The sequence below is a fragment of the Cryptotermes secundus genome, unplaced genomic scaffold (genome assembly GCF_002891405.2).
Source record: "Cryptotermes secundus unplaced genomic scaffold, Csec_1.0 scaffold932, whole genome shotgun sequence".
Lineage (NCBI taxonomy): Eukaryota > Metazoa > Arthropoda > Insecta > Blattodea > Kalotermitidae > Cryptotermes > Cryptotermes secundus.
The window spans coordinates 44135-60197 of record NW_019727409.1 but is presented as its reverse complement, the minus strand read 5'-3'; the positions used below and the strand labels follow the sequence as shown (position 1 = coordinate 60197).

General features: G+C 40.5%; 2 protein-coding genes across 2 annotated transcripts; one reads left to right on the top strand and one right to left on the bottom strand.

Annotated features, from left to right (window-relative positions):
* The first annotated feature begins 1812 nt into the window (after positions 1–1812).
* On the top strand, positions 1813–5139 carry LOC111864752 (tubulin alpha-1 chain). The gene is made up of 3 exons (XM_023852255.2): positions 1813–1919; positions 2638–2860; positions 3715–5139. Exons 1-3 carry the CDS (start codon positions 1917–1919, stop codon positions 4839–4841), a joined length of 1353 nt encoding a protein of 450 aa, XP_023708023.1. The 5' UTR covers positions 1813–1916; the 3' UTR covers positions 4842–5139.
* Positions 5140–10142: 5003 nt separating this feature from the next.
* Positions 10143–15680, bottom strand: LOC111864755 (pathogenesis-related thaumatin-like protein 3.5). The gene is made up of 3 exons (XM_023852261.2): positions 15489–15680; positions 13241–13465; positions 10143–11422 (listed from the first exon to the last, which is right to left on the bottom strand). The coding sequence occupies exons 1-3, from the start codon at positions 15642–15644 to the stop codon at positions 11075–11077; spliced, it is 729 nt and encodes a 242-aa protein (XP_023708029.1). The 5' UTR covers positions 15645–15680; the 3' UTR covers positions 10143–11074.
* Positions 15681–16063: the final 383 nt, after the last annotated feature.

Genomic DNA, 16063 nt, shown 5'->3' with positions numbered 1-16063 from the left:
AAATGTGTTTAAACAAAGGGTATGGTAAAGTCCATATAGGTAAACATTTATCTCGTAATTTCCCTATCCAAAATGGTCTAAAACAAGGAGATGCTTTATTGCCACTGCTTATAAATTTTGCTTTAGAATATGCCATTAGGAAGGTCCAGGGAAACCAGGTGGGACTGAAATTAAACGGGACACATCAGCTGTTGGTCTACACTGGTGATATGAATCTGCTGGGTGTTAATGTAGATACCATAAAGAAAAACACACAAACTTTAAGTGACGCAAGTAAAGAGGTTGGTCTAGAAGTAAACACAGAGAAAACTAATATGTTACTGTCTCGTCACCAAAATGCAGGGCAAAATCATGACATGAAGGGAGGAAACAGATGTTTTGAAAATGTGGCACAGTTCATATATTTGGGAACAGTAATAACAGATCGAAACCTGATTCAGGAAGAAATTAAGAGGCAATTGAACTCGGGTAATGCTTGCTACCATTCAGTCCAGAACCTTTTGTCTTCTCATCTGTTGTGTAAAAACACAAAAATTAGAATATATGTACAAAAGTATAATTTTGCCTATGGTTCTGTATGGGTGTGAAACTTGGTCTCTAATATTAAGGGAGAAACATAGATTGAGGGTGTTTGAGAACAGAGTGTTGAGAATATTTGGACTGAAAAGAGATGAAGTGACAGGAGGTTGGAGAAAACTGCGTAATGAGGAGCTTCATAACATGTACTCTTCTCCAAGTATAATTAGAATTATCAAGTCATGGATGAGGTGGGTAGGTCATGTAGCACAAATGGGGGAGACGAATGCGTATAGGATATTGGTGGGAAAGCCAGAAGACACACCACAGAGAAGACCAAGGCGTAGGTGGGTGGACAATATTAGAATGGATCTTAGAGAGAGAGGATGGGATGGATTGGATAGATCTGGCTCAGGATAGGGAGAAGTGGAGGGCTCTTGTGAACACGGTGATGAACCTTCGGGTTCCATAAAATGCTGGAAAATTCTCGAGTAGCTGCAGAATTGGCGGCTCCTCCAGAAGGGCTCAGCTCCATGAGTAAGTAAGTAAGTACCTTGAATTAAATTCATATTTTATTTTGTTGTCGGTTTATTAAACGGCTGTTTCTTAACTGCATAGTGTTTGAATCATGCTGAAAGAGACGTATGCGCGGTTATGAATAATGAAGCAAGATTGGAAACAACATAAAATATAGACCTCTTTGAGATATACGTACAACATATACACTGTTTTGTATCGTTTTTCGGTATGAATTTTAAATGAAATACGACGAAAACAAATGTGTGCCTATTCACTATACCATCTTCCAGCACGAAGGACAAATTTGGTAACTGAATCTCACAGTGGATATGCTTCTCTATTTGGGTGTACGTTTCCGACGTCTTGTAATTTCCATCAGGCAAAATGCCTCGTTGCATTATGTCCATAGTTAGCATAGTTAGTGTTTCCCCCACTTCAAGGCATAAACGATCAGGTCGGCTTGTTACCTCTCTTTGCCCCACCCCGCGAAGTGTAAGATCTAAGACAACGCTATAAAGTGGTTGGCCGCTTTGAATACAAGAGATATTTTGAAAAGAAGTTAAATTTAAAATTGTATTTTTCAATAACCAAACTGTACGTTTATATATATATATTATCATTTAATCTCCTATAATCCAAGCACCTATACAAATTAATTATGTTTAAATTCGCCAATGAGACCGCCCGACGTGGGAATCGGACCCATGTGACATCATACAACGGGAGGAGAACCAATAAGAATGCTACACAATGTGACGTCACAATATATACATATATATGAGATTTGCGCCAGACGTTTCCGTTGTCTGAGAAAGCGTCGTTACTGCTTTCTGAGAACGTTGGGCTGAGACTCTTTTATACTAAGATATTTTTCTGCCAAAATGGTGAGTATTCTAATTGGACAGTTATTAAATACAATAGTATAACGAGGAAGGATTTTACGTTATGCTCCCGTAAGTTTTCAGGCGTTTGCATATCACGAAAGTACGGAATACGTTACCTCCGGAAGTAGTAAAGAGTTTTCACAAGTTGTGGAATTGGAAGATTAATCATGTTTGTTATAACGAAAATCTGAAGTTATCGTGTTTGTAATATTACGGAAATAAACTGAAGTTTGTGGACGCAGTTTGACGTGGCACTTGCTACAAGTTGGTAATACAGGGAACGAGATTCACACCATTTATTTTTTTTTTCTGTATTTGTCGAAGAATTATTGTAGTTATGTACTGTGGAAAATGAGTTTCTTTGCTGTTAATGAGGTTTAGTATTAAATCAGTTTTCGGTATATGGAACCGAAAGCAGGTCTTCTCGTGGAGGTGATGACTTCACCTTAAAAGCAGTTGAGAATGTAGAATTCAGTAGTTTAAAGAGACGCAGTTTAAATGGAAATAAAAGAGTCACATTGCAAGTCTGCTAGAATGGTTAGTGAGTTGCCATTTGTGTGGTTTGTGAGTCCTGGAATTCGAATTTAATGCATTAAGACTAGCAATATGTATTTAATTTCAAGAGGTTTGAGATGAAAAACAACAGTGTGGGTGCTGAAAATTTCGTGATATGACATTGGTATTGCAACAGGATCTGCAGGATGTTGTATGTTTTCAGCGTGAATGTATCTCGATCCATGTTGGGCAAGCTGGAGTGCAGATTGGCAATGCTTGCTGGGAGTTGTACTGCCTCGAACATGGCATTCAGCCTGATGGTCAGATGCCGTCTGATAAGACTCTTGGAGGTGGTGATGACAGTTTTAACACATTCTTCAGTGAGACTGGTGCTGGAAAACATGTTCCAAGGGCAGTTTTTGTGGATTTGGAGCCTACAGTAGTTGGTATGTATATTAAAATCATAAGCATATTCTATGGTATGATGTATGCAAGAGCTAAAGCTATTATAGCATTTTGAATTAGAATGCTAATTACATTATAAGTAAGTAGGTAGGTAAGAGTACTGTAGAGTAACAGTGAGAAGGGGTAGTAATTGCACAAAGTGAAGGAAGTGGCTTATAAGCAGCAATCAGCTCTTATGTCAGTTGAAGCATGCTGTTTGTAACAAGACTGTTCTATGTAAAGAGGGTATGAAAGGAAATATGAAACTTGTTTCGACTGAAGTGAAGTGTGTTTGTCTCACTGCCTTAGGGGTGGTTTGTATGTTGCCCATTGTAAAGTGTTCATTGAGATCATGATGTTCGCATTATCTGCTTGTAAGACTACTACTAATGCTTGATTGTCCAAGTGTAATCTATTGTCTAACTCACCATCTAGTACATAGGGCAGTAATGGTGGAGTTATACTTCCATTAAGCATGGTTCATAATTAATTTTAGGCATAGGTACAACTTAACTTTACCTAGGTAGAATTTGGCAAAAATTCTGTCTTAGGCTGAAGTGACTGGGATGACTTGCCCTTTTTGTAGTTTGTGACTTCCAGTTGGAAGGTTGCTGGATGATAAAGGTATATTGGGAAAACTTTTCAAAGACTCTCAGGAACATTGTAGCCCAAATTGTGAATTGAAATGTTACATCAACTTGTACCTGCAGAGTATCCATATAGAATCATACATAGGAAAAATCGTTCACTAGCAGTTATTTTAAAATAGAACATTGAAGAAGCCCTGACACATCTGCGTTATGTGTCGGGTTGCATGCATGTACTCATAGTTGAGCATAGACTGATGTGTCCACAGATGAGGTCCGCACTGGCACATACCGACAGCTGTTTCATCCTGAACAGCTGATCACAGGAAAGGAGGATGCAGCAAACAACTATGCCAGGGGGCACTATACAATTGGCAAAGAAATTGTGGACTTGGTTTTGGACCGAATCCGAAAATTGGCTGACCAGTGCACTGGTCTTCAGGGCTTCTTGATCTTCCATTCCTTTGGTGGAGGCACTGGCTCTGGTTTTACATCTCTATTGATGGAAAGGCTCTCTGTTGACTATGGGAAGAAGAGCAAACTTGAATTTGCAATTTATCCTGCCCCTCAGGTTTCCACTGCTGTTGTTGAGCCTTACAATTCTATCCTAACCACCCACACCACTCTGGAACATTCTGACTGTGCCTTCATGGTTGATAATGAAGCCATTTATGACATCTGCCGACGTAATTTGGACATAGAACGCCCCACCTACACCAACCTCAACAGACTGATTGGTCAGATTGTATCCTCAATAACAGCTTCTCTCCGGTTTGATGGTGCACTGAATGTGGACCTGACTGAATTCCAGACTAATTTGGTGCCCTACCCACGTATCCACTTCCCTCTGGTCACCTATGCACCTGTCATCTCCGCTGAGAAGGCATACCATGAGCAGCTATCTGTCGCAGAAATTACAAATGCCTGCTTTGAACCTGCCAACCAGATGGTGAAATGTGATCCAAGGCATGGGAAGTACATGGCCTGCTGCATGCTGTACCGAGGAGATGTCGTGCCAAAAGATGTTAATGCCGCAATTGCTACAATTAAGACCAAACGCACCATCCAGTTTGTAGACTGGTGTCCAACTGGCTTCAAGGTCGGCATTAACTACCAACCTCCAACAGTGGTCCCAGGAGGTGACCTGGCAAAAGTGCAGCGTGCTGTGTGCATGTTGTCGAATACTACAGCCATTGCCGAGGCATGGGCCCGCCTGGACCATAAGTTTGATCTCATGTATGCTAAGCGTGCCTTCGTTCACTGGTACGTTGGTGAGGGTATGGAGGAAGGTGAATTCTCAGAAGCTCGTGAGGATCTTGCTGCCTTGGAGAAGGATTATGAAGAAGTGGGTATGGATTCAGTTGAAGGAGAAGGAGAAGGTGCTGAGGAGTACTAAATGGCAATTTAGTTTTGTGCTCTGAAGTAGGGTGATTCTTAAATTTTTCATGAAGTTATGGTACTCATTAGAGTATATTTTTGAATTTGTAACCATTCTTTCATTTTTTCAACATTGAATTAATCTTTGAATTAAGAACAATTCTCAGTTACTGGATTTGTTCAGTATAATGTTCCTTGAATTAAATATAATCTTGAGTTATTCCAGCATGTGCTTAATACAGTGTTCTTGGAATTATAATATTTCAGAGTGATCATTCCTATGTTCAGCATTTGCTAAATATAATTTTTCTGGCAGATTGTGTATGGTTTATTTTACCTTCACCCATCCATTATATTTGAAGGCATGTGTAGGAAGTGCAGAAGTAGTTCCACAAATTTTGGAGCATTTAATAAGTTTTCTTCAAGGTCTTGTGCCATTGTTAAAAAAATCCCTGTGGTGAGGTGTTTGATATCGGACAATGGGAAATCATGTTTTTGACATTCTGTAGGGATAGGAAGCAAATAGAGGTTCTAGTTTAATTGACCTGATTTAAGACCCCAGTATATATGATAATCTTGGGAACATAGATGTCTACCTTAGTAATGGAGCTGAGCCCTTGTTGAGCCACCAATTCTGCAGCTACTCAGGAATTTCTCAGCATTTTATTGAACCCAAATGTTCATTACTGTGCTCAAAAGAGCCCTCTAGTGCTCCCTATCCTGAGCCAGATCGGTCCAATCCATGCCATCCTATCCTGTCTGATTCAATTTAATATTGTTTACCCACCTAGGCCTTTGTCTCCTTCCTTCTGGCTTTCCCACCAGTATCCTATATGCACTCCTCCTCCATCCCATTCGTGCTACATGCCATACCCACCTCATTCTTGATTTTATTATGCAGTTTTCTCCAACCTACTGTAATTTCATCTCACTTTGGTCCAAATATTCTCCTAACACCATGTTCTGAAACACCCTCAGTCTATGTCCATCCCTTAATGTCAGAGACTAAGTTTCACACCCATACAGAACCACAGGCTAAGTTATAGTTTTGTATATTCTGATTTTTATGATTTTGGGCAGCAGACAAGACAAAATTATCTGTGCTGAATGGGAGCAAGCATAACTTGAGTTCAATCTCCTCTTGAATTAGGTTTATGCAGGTACCCCATTTGTGAAAATTATACCAGGATATTTTGGAAAATTTGTCACCCGTGGGAAGGACATCAGTTCCAGTATTTGGGTTCTCTTTTGTTGAACAGGTAGGTATGAGTACTCATGGTATGTTGTGCGAGTTGTTTTAATTAAAAATCACCAAATTAACTTTTGGAACTTACTTCAGTGTAAGTAGACAGACCCACAATTTCGTTGTTTTTTTGGATGCCATATTACTCGGTGCTGGTGTGGCACTAATGTTCTAGGCTCATTTGGGAGATGCTCAATTACTGTAACGGGAAGCAGCTATCTTGACTGGTCATAATTTTCTTGCAGGCAAAATTTTGGGACTACCTGAATGCAGCAGCTTCAAAATCATGGTATGCACATGTTACAGAGGTATGGTCTCATACTGATCCCAAAGAACAAAATTTTTACTTTTGAGTTTGTCATGTGAAGTATTGCTGCATTACTGCATTAAGAGCTTTTGTTCAATTTATGGTAAGAATTGCTATTAATCCATTTTATTTCAATTTTTTTTATTGATAATGGGGTGGGGCTAAGTCCCTTGTACTGCGGCCATTTCTGGCCTATTGTACCAGCCCCAGATGATAGGTGAGGGTGATTGTGGAGCAATTGGTGAAATGAAGATTGGCAAGGAAACCGAAGTACTTGGAGAAAACCTGCACCAGCGCCATTTTGTCCACCACAAATCCCACTTAATCAGACCTGGGATTGAACGTGGGCCCCCATGGTGGGAAGCCAGCGACTAATCACTTGAGCTATGGCGCGGCCTTATTTCAATTTTGATTTGAAGCTTAACGTAACATTGCATGTAATGTGTACACATGTATAAAACAGTTTCTGAATTACTGAACAGTAAACTTATACACACAGCATACCCAGGAATTTTTTATGCTTTTAAGGATTTTGAGAGAGAACAATATTTAAATTAGGGTCAGTAACTAAATTTACATTGAATACATTATTGCATTTTAGTTTCAAAATATGGACCATGAAAAAAAATGGCAGTTACCAATGGCCAAGTATGAAGACCAGTTGTATGTTGCAAGGTCAGGGATTTTTTTTGTTAAATGGTTTATTAGTAATAAGACTCCTGATGTATTCAGTAAGACCGATCTCAAACATAGTGCAATGGTAGTGAAAGACTGGTTTCGGGAGGTGACATGAGTGGCTATGAAGTGTTGACCTGGCATCTAAAACCTGTGTGATGAATAAGATGTATTAAGGGCTGTAGATCAATGTCTGCAGCATGATGGAATGTAATGTTTGCTTACCGAGTCCATGCCTCAGTGTTCTCAATGTTATCAAAAGTTTTATTTGTAGTTCAAAGAAGTAATCTTACCTGACTTTCCTGTACCCTATACCTTTTTTTTTATTGCTTATGTAGTGGGACTAAGTCCCTTGCACTGTGGCCACTTCTGGCCTATTGTACTAGCCCCAGATGATAGGTGAGGGTGATTGTGGAGCAATTGGTTGAATGTAGATTGGCAGGGGAAACCGAAGTACTCAGAGAAAACCTGCCCCAGCGCCACTTTGTCCACCACAGATCCCACTTGACCAGGCCCGGGATTGAACCCATGCTGCCGCAGTGGGAAGCCAGTGACTAACCACTTGAGCTATGGTGTGGCCCACCCAATACCTTGTTTACTGTTCCAGTTTTTAATGCACTAAAGCTACAAAAGACTGTACATTTATGCAGCACTTGAAGCCTTCAAAATATATACATATTTAAATATATATATATTTGTTTTGTATCAAGATCATCTCAAATTATTTTAAATTTCATGCAGCTTCATCTGCACATCACATATCACCATTTGTTTGCAACCATGCTCATTTTTCCTTTGTGACAGAAAAGGGCTCATAGAAACAGTCTTCATCATTCTTTCTTATTATTAAAAAAATCAAGATGGTAATCTGTGACTTGTTAAGGGCAATGCGTGAGGCATTACAAGAGCTTACCAAGTTTGTACATACTTGTACAAGGAAACTGGTTTCGTTGTATTCTGTGTCTGATTCCATTTAAGACCAAAATATTCCTTTAAGAATGAAGTGGTAATAATCTTATGGGCAATATTCAACCCAGGACCTCGTAAATTAAGAAAGTGTGCAAACTATTGGAAATAATTTTTTTTATTAAAAAAATAGGCATATGATTGTCAGAAAACTTACAAACTATCCTGTTCCATAAAAATTAAGTGTTGTAGAAAAAGTGATAAATATAAGAAATGTTCTTGGTGAGATATCTTTGAAAAAGGAACTTCTTTATTTCAATAAAGACTTGCAGGGTATCTGAAAGACCATGACACACACTTCCAAATGGTTTTCAAATTATGCGTATTTACATAGGAAAAGGGTGGAAATACTGTATTTTTATTGGTTTTTGCTGTTTGTTTTGTTGGACTTCTGGTACTTCAAGTGCTCATATGCTGGCAGTATTGCAGTAATTTATCATTTTCCCCTGGCAAATGTCACGAGATTTGAATCACAGTAAATTATGTAGTTAGTGCTTAGCATTCAATTCATATACTTGCCTCCAGACCATTCACACTTCTGCTTGTCTTGCAAGGACAAAAGAGGCAAGTGTTCATAAGGCAGGATTTTATTTGCTGACAGTGACTGAGTGGTGAATTTGATGATTGTTGGCAGGGGAAACTTAGATTTACATGGACTCTGAACCATTGGTGGTTCCTGGAGTTCCCCATATTTAAAGAATCTTAACTTTATATGAGATGAAGGATAAATGGGAAGTGATTAAATCTTAAATCAGGACACTACATGTTAACAGGATTCCTCTGAAAACATAATATGAAGATGTTTTATAAACAACTATTGATACAAGAGCAGCACCTATGAAAGGAGATATAAGAACAAAAGAACTGTCATTAGATGATCCACCTGTTGTAAAAGTTAATGAATTATATATAATTCCACTAGTATTTATGATGGTAACCTGCAATTTGAAAACTGAATCTAATGCAGTCCTACAACATGACTCAAGTAGTGGATGACCCTGGTGGGTGCATCTGCAGTGTATACAACAGTTATAAGAAAGTACAGGTCACACATGCTGCATTTTGAGTGCACTTGACCCTGGTGGGTGCATCTGCAGTGTATACAACAGTTATAAGAAAGTACAGGTCACACATGCTGCATTTTGAGTGCACTTGATAGACATACAAACGATAACTGACAGAGAAACTATTGCTGGAGGCTTGCGTCTGCTTTGGCACAACTATTCACAGTGTCATCTCTTCCTTATACTCCCCACCATAGGTGTCAGCTGACCATGATGGATCTATATGTAGCATAAAAGAGGATTTCTTGTGTTAAAAAAACTACCACACTTATTTTACTATAATATGAACCAGAGTTACGGTGACAAATTTGAAGGGAATTAATTTTGTTACTTGTTTGGACAAAAGTATCATCTCCAGGGGTTAGTGGCTGCCTGATTTGGCCTTCACATACAAAATAAACCCTGGCAGATGCTTTATAAATTCCACTAACAGCTGTTATCTTGACACTCCCATGATACACTCCATTTTGTCCCATGCAAATTTTGTAACCAAGCAAACACCATCCAACATAATGGTAGCCAATAATGTATTTTTGCTCACAGAAAATATCTGTAAACATAAATGAATTTAAGCAATATGCTTCCAAACCATACACTAGCAACTGTTCCTGGAGAAAGAGGAAATGTTTTGGGGATACTAGTTGCAAAATTGCATATACTCAATTGAAGCATGAATTTACATGCTAAAACAGTAAAGCTATCCTTGTAGCAGGCTGTGGAGGCCCTTAGGTTTGTGAGACGTTGAGGCTCTCGCATTTTGTAGATGACTGACCCACTAGTGGTGGTGAGGTTATGTTAGAACTGTTGAATGTGTAACTTTAGCATGTGGCCATTTATACAAGTCCTCTGCAGAAATAAGGATACACAAAGTTTGCATTTATTGCCTGGGCTCTGATATGAGGATATCAGTACCACAGAAATTATGTCTATGTCATGGATGAATGGCATTAGTATCAGTGGAAAGCCCTGATTACGGGAAGTGAACAGAAAAGCAACCACCACAGTGAATGGAAACAGAGGTGAATCCATGGAATACTTCATGACAAATTACTGTATAACAGTAGATTTAATCGTGAACTCACAATATTGTATATTGTAATCTTTTTATTTTTAGATATAAGGTATGAAGACAAAGAATTTGAACTCAATTGAAATTTGATCTGGTTTTAATTTCTTTGTGAATGCAATTTTAATTTTTACTGTCTTCCCAGATATTTGAACTTTGCAACAGTTTTGAAGAATTTATTAGTATTTTTTTTATCATATTTGGCCTGCATTCCATAGGGAAGACTTTTCCTTACTGGTTAGATTTCATGAAAATTCATCTAACGATTCTCGAATTGAAACCTGTGGATAAGCAGACAGACACGGTCAGCATTCATTTCATGCATATCATGCAAAGATCTATGAGCATTTGGAACGTAACTGACATGTAATTCTCTAAACATTTATTACAGTGAAAGATGCTTAAAAAAATTGTATGGAAAAATTACACATTTTATGACCAATTACCCCCCCCCCCATGAGACAAAGTTTACCCCTCCCTTCTATAACTCCTGAACTTTTGGACTAATTAAAAATGGTTCATTGGAGATCATTGCACAAATTTTCTGAGATCATGTAGGTTCATCTGTTAGTAACAACACCAACACATAAATCACTGGGCAGATTTTCTTAAAAATTTGATATGGGAAACTTTCACTCAAATTTGTATTGACCCCTGATACAGTCCAGAAACTTAAGGCCATAATTGGACTCTTCATGCTATCGTAAACCGTTAATCAAATTTTATAAACAGTTCGCAAGAATAGTCACTGAACTGCAAAGATGCTATTGGGAATGTTGTCTACTACATTTTAGGGGTACAGCCTTTCCAGTCTTTTAAAATAAGGAAATTAGGCCGAGGAAAGTAAACAAATGGGTGAGATACATAATTTTGTCTATTAATATCCACGATTGTCACACAGTCATCCAAGTTACAGGCTATATCCCCCGTCTTAATGGAAGACAATCATATAGCCCACATTGTTATGTGGGCAGATGTATGTGCTGGACCCATCATCATAAGCATAGCTGTAGGCATTGGGACAGTTTCTCTTGAAGTAAGAAGCAGAGTTGATTATCCAATTGGAAGGATCACAGACATTAGGATTGTTGTACTCGCCAGCACAACAGTATTCGTCTGTTCCAAACTTATTACAGGAACTTCTGCAAGCCACTGTCTGCCCTGCTGAATTCTTCACTTGGAGCTCATTGGGGCAGTTAGAGAGCAGGTCCACAGTGCAGCCGGCAGTTTGGCAGGAATACTGGTTGTTCTGGTCCGGTACTCCACCTAGTGAGATGATCTGCAACCGAGATCCATGTAAAACCTATCAGTGACAGAAGAAGGTCCGTAGAATTGGAAGGATGAGTCCACTTTGAAAGAAGATTGTAAGGATAGCTGAGTCTTATGTTATTTCGGCCTTGCCAGTTTATTTGACACAACTTTGTAAACGTTAAGTGTTGCTATTATTGTCTAAAGCTAAGAATTTTATGGATTCTTTTGCTACAGTGTTTCAAGTGAAACTGTTCAATATTCACGTTATTTAGGCCTTAGAATTAGACACGTGATCTGTTCGTGCCATTTTCAAAGATTAAAAAGACTGGGGGGTTTTATTATTTATCAAAGCTGATTTATTGAGCTTATAATTATCCTGTAATGTCGAATGATATTGAAAATGGATCACAAATGGCAACAATTTGGAAGAAGCCGGCCATGACACATGTCGAGGTACTATCCCGGTATTCGCCTTGAAAAAAAAGAAAACTTCTAGTCAGAACATTCGACAAGCCCTTCGAGATGCCAGTCAGCGTTCTGAATATATGTTTAGAGCGTTATCACTACGTTTAAAAAGCAGATTTTGTCAATGTCGGTTATAAGGAATCAGGATTAAGCCAGGCTGTCTTTGGCATTAGCGATACTGGAATTTTAAATTCTACGGGGCGCTTTTAGCCTGCTTTCCATATTTTGAAAAAAATACAAGGAGACTTATGAGATCACCTTGTTGTCTGGTGTGTATGTCCCCCCCCCCTCCGAAAAAAGCCGAAATATTGGAGCCAGAAGAGACTGCCCTTGCTACTCAACGGCTCGGTAAACACTTTCCCCCGGCGACGAATACACACGCAACAATAGAAGAACTGTTGGATGCGGTGTTTTCTATGCGGTCAGTGTCGTGTCAAATAATATGTAGTGAGGGTAAAAGTGCGCAGGCGAGGACCAGCAGCAATTGTAAACGACAGACCCATCCTCTCGTCGGAGAGGATGTTACGTAAGGACTATTAGGAAGATAAAATTACTGGTCATAAGTCTCAAGGGGCTTGTCGCCAAGACGAACCGATTGGTGGTAAACCACCAGTCGTAAAGGAACTCTTACTCTGACTCTGACTCTGACTGCTGAAGCCAGTGTGGAGGCGGGGCCGAATACCTCCACCGTAGCTCTGCGAGCTGTGCCTGGGGATTTAACTGGGCCATCCTGTTCCTGGGGAATATTAATATGAGGACCTGGCTCTCCAGATTGGAAGAGTCTCGAATCTAAGAGAGAAAAATGTGGTCATGAGTCCCGCGGGACTCGGGCCTGAGAATGACTGCGCTGGCACGGTTCAGCAGCAATTATAAACGACATACCCATCCTCTTGTCAGAGAGAATGCGACACAAGGAGGACTATGACCGCAAGTGTTCAGTTAAAAACGTCACTGGTCATGAGTCTGAAGGGACTTTGCGACAAGACAAACTGATTGGCGGTATACTGTGAGTCGTAAAGTAACCCTGACTCTGTCTGACGGCTCTGGGAGTCTTCAGGCTGAAAGTAATCTGAAGGCTCCCAGAGTCGTCAGAGAGTATAATACGGTTATGAGTCCCGTAGGACTCGGAACCAAGAATAGCTGCTGGCAAGGGCCACCAGCAATATAGCAGTGAGTCAGTCAGTAGGCGATTAGTTAACCAGAACTTATTCCTTGCAGGGCCTCAGCACAACAGAGCGAAGACATCGTTACTGCATCGCACCGACGACATAGCCTGCTCTACGGCGCTCAGTCCCGCAGTAGGAAGAAACAGGTAACAGTTAATTTGTGACTTCGAATGTAACTGAAAATACAGAATGAGCTGCAAAATTCGGAGGATCACCTCTATAGGAACGTTAGCACCATCAACAAAGCTGACGTCATAGAAGTCCAAATCCCCAGTCGTGAACTCGGCGAGTGATACAGGTGGAACTCCACCTGCGCCATTGCACTTCAGCTTGTTGCCACAGTCCCCGACTTCACAAGGACCTACGCCGTTCGCATCGAAATTGCAGCCGGTACGTGCCCACACACGGCCCGACCAACTGTCACTGAAGGGCACGTTCACCTGCAACACGGAGCCAACTATTGGTTTGCCTGTGTTCTATATGAAGTAGCGACAAATCACACTAAATATTTATTATAACCAAACTTTTTTCCGATTTAGACAGGTTTTTCGTTTAATAGAATCTGCTTCTTAATGAAAATAATTTTACAGATTACACACCCAACGTATTAATTTATACGATAATTATAGGATACTGGTGGGAAAGCCAGAAGGAAAGAGACCACTGGGAATACCAAGGCGTAGGTGGGTGGACAATATGAAAATGGATCTTAGAGAGATGGGATGATATGGATTGGAGTGATCTGGCTGAGGATATGGACCAGTGGAATGCTCTTGTGAACACGGTAATGAACTTTCGGGTTCAATAGAATGCTGGGAAATTCTTGAGTAGCTGCAGATTTGGCTTCTCCTCAAGAAGGGCTCAGCTCCATAAGTAAGTAAGTAATATAAATCATAATACAAGTAGGAGGTTAAATTCTATATCGCCTGGTATTAGTCTTTTCCTGCTGTATTTGAATACCGCACTTGGCTTAAAGGAAGGACGAGCGTATGGCATAGTCACGTCCTTGTATCTTTCTCTGTAACAACTTTTGAATCAGCTGACGAATATTGATGAAATTTCGTGTGAAAGTCACGCTTTTAGTGGCCACGTTACGTTTGAATTTTGAGATCGGAGCCATACTACCGACGCAGTATGCGTCATAGCTGGTAAATCTGAAACAGCCCAAATCTGTACCGCTGTAAATTGTGCCGGTAAAAATATCATTAGCCGGTCGCAGTGGCCACGCGATCTAAGGCATGAACCGTCTTCGCCCGTTTGAACACTTCATCACGGGTTCGAATCCCGCTCGATGCATGCATGTCTATCAGCAGTTATTTTGTCTTTGTGTTCTTCTGTGTGTAGGTAGCGGCCTTGTTACGTGCTGATCCCTTGTCAAAGAAGTCCTAACGACCATATATAGATTAAGAAGCTGAAAAGGCTGCCAAGGTCCACAAGGACCGTAAATCCATACAGAGAGAAGGAAATGTATCATTAAATTGTTTTTAATTTATTTTTTATTTTTCTCATGGTGTGAGACTGAGTCCACTTCGTACGTCGGCCACTACTGGCCTCTTGTACCAGCCCCAGATGATAGATGATGATGATGATGATGATGATTTTGGAGCAATTGGTGGAATGCGAATTGACAGGGGAAACCGAAATACTCGGAGAAAATCTTCCTCACTTTGTCCACCACAAATCCACAAATGACTTGACCTGGCTAGAACCCGGGCCGCAGCGTCGGGAAGCCGGCGACTAACCGCCTGAGCTATAGCACGGCCCATCATTAAATTTACTTATACTGAATAATTTAAAAGGACCCCGGATAGTTCAGTCTGTATAGCGAGTAGACCATGAGCTGAACACCAAAGGAATTGGGGTTTGATTCTTGGCAATGGCAAGAGATATTTAACTTCTGCATAGCGTCCAGCCCGGATCCGGGGCCCGTGCAGCTTCCTATTCAATGAATGCCGGGAGATGTTCCTCCCAGAGTTAAGCGCCAAGTGCTTAAAGCTGACCATTCACCTACACCCAGTGCTGAGGATAAGAATGAGGAAGCTATACTTTCATTTTCATTCATTCATCAATGGCACTACAGCCCTTTGTTGGGCCCTGGCCTCATTTCAGTTTCGTAATCTTTTTTATATAGACGATAGGACTCCTTGGACGAGTCATCGGCCCGTCTCAAGGCCGCAACGTACACAAACACAGAATAAACGCACACACAGTGCGACTCGAACCCACGATCCCAGCGTCCGAACGAACGAAGACGTTTCATGACTTAGACCGCGTGGCCATTGTGATCGGCAGCTATACTTCCTCTTCCCCTAAGTCTTCATGGTGTAGCGCCTAATTAATTAAGCACAGGGATAATTTTACCTCACAGTGAATAATTTGAAAGGAAGCAGTTGTTGTTGAATTGTTCCCAGAACATTTTTGTAGCGTGATTCGAAGCCATGGTCTAGATGTTTTTCTTCTTACCTGCTGACCAGGCGCCAGTGCGAAGCCTCCATCTTCTAGCAGTCTGTTTCCCAGAATTCCGACCCAAATGGTCTGCGAGCCCCGGTTTAGGAACTGGAACTCTTTGGGGTGAGCCAACCCAGCCAGAGCGAGAGCTATGGTGCAGAAGGCGAGCATTGTGCTTTCGGATTGAAGCCGAAAATGATTTCTGCTAGTTCGGGCTCCTTTTTATACTGCAGGTACTTGTTTTGTCGCTGCCACATGCGCAAATATTTTGACTGCATAATCAGAAGTAATTACGCATAAGTAAGTTCGTAGTTGAAAACAAGGTGGCTCAGTTGCAGTATCGGAAACCGAATCCAAGGTTGCACAGTGCAAGAGAAGGATACGCGAAACAGGAATATAATGAGACCTATATCTTGTTCCATCCTCTAGATTATGCACATATTTGATGGATCGTTTTTGAGAACATGTACATACTTTATTTTAGTTTCGTTTAAAAAGCCGCTTATGAACCGAAATTAAATTTGTCCGACAACTTCTAACGTAGATACCAATAAAACAAAACAAACTCCGAGGCTTTAGTACTCAAGCGA

Coding starts and splice junctions, on each gene's coding strand:
- LOC111864752 (XM_023852255.2), top strand. Junction 2,861..3,714: donor TTTGGAGCCTACAGTAGTTG/GTATGTATATTA, acceptor ATGTGTCCACAG/ATGAGGTCCGCACTGGCACA.
- LOC111864755 (XM_023852261.2), bottom strand. CDS start 15,644: ATGCTCGCCTTCTGCACCATAGCTCTCGCTCTGGCTGGGTTGGCTCAC. Junction 13,466..15,488: donor CACTGGCGCCTGGTCAGCAG/GTAAGAAGAAAA, acceptor TCCGTGTTGCAG/GTGAACGTGCCCTTCAGTGA. Junction 11,423..13,240: donor GTGCTAACGTTCCTATAGAG/GTGATCCTCCGA, acceptor TCTCGGTTGCAG/ATCATCTCACTAGGTGGAGT.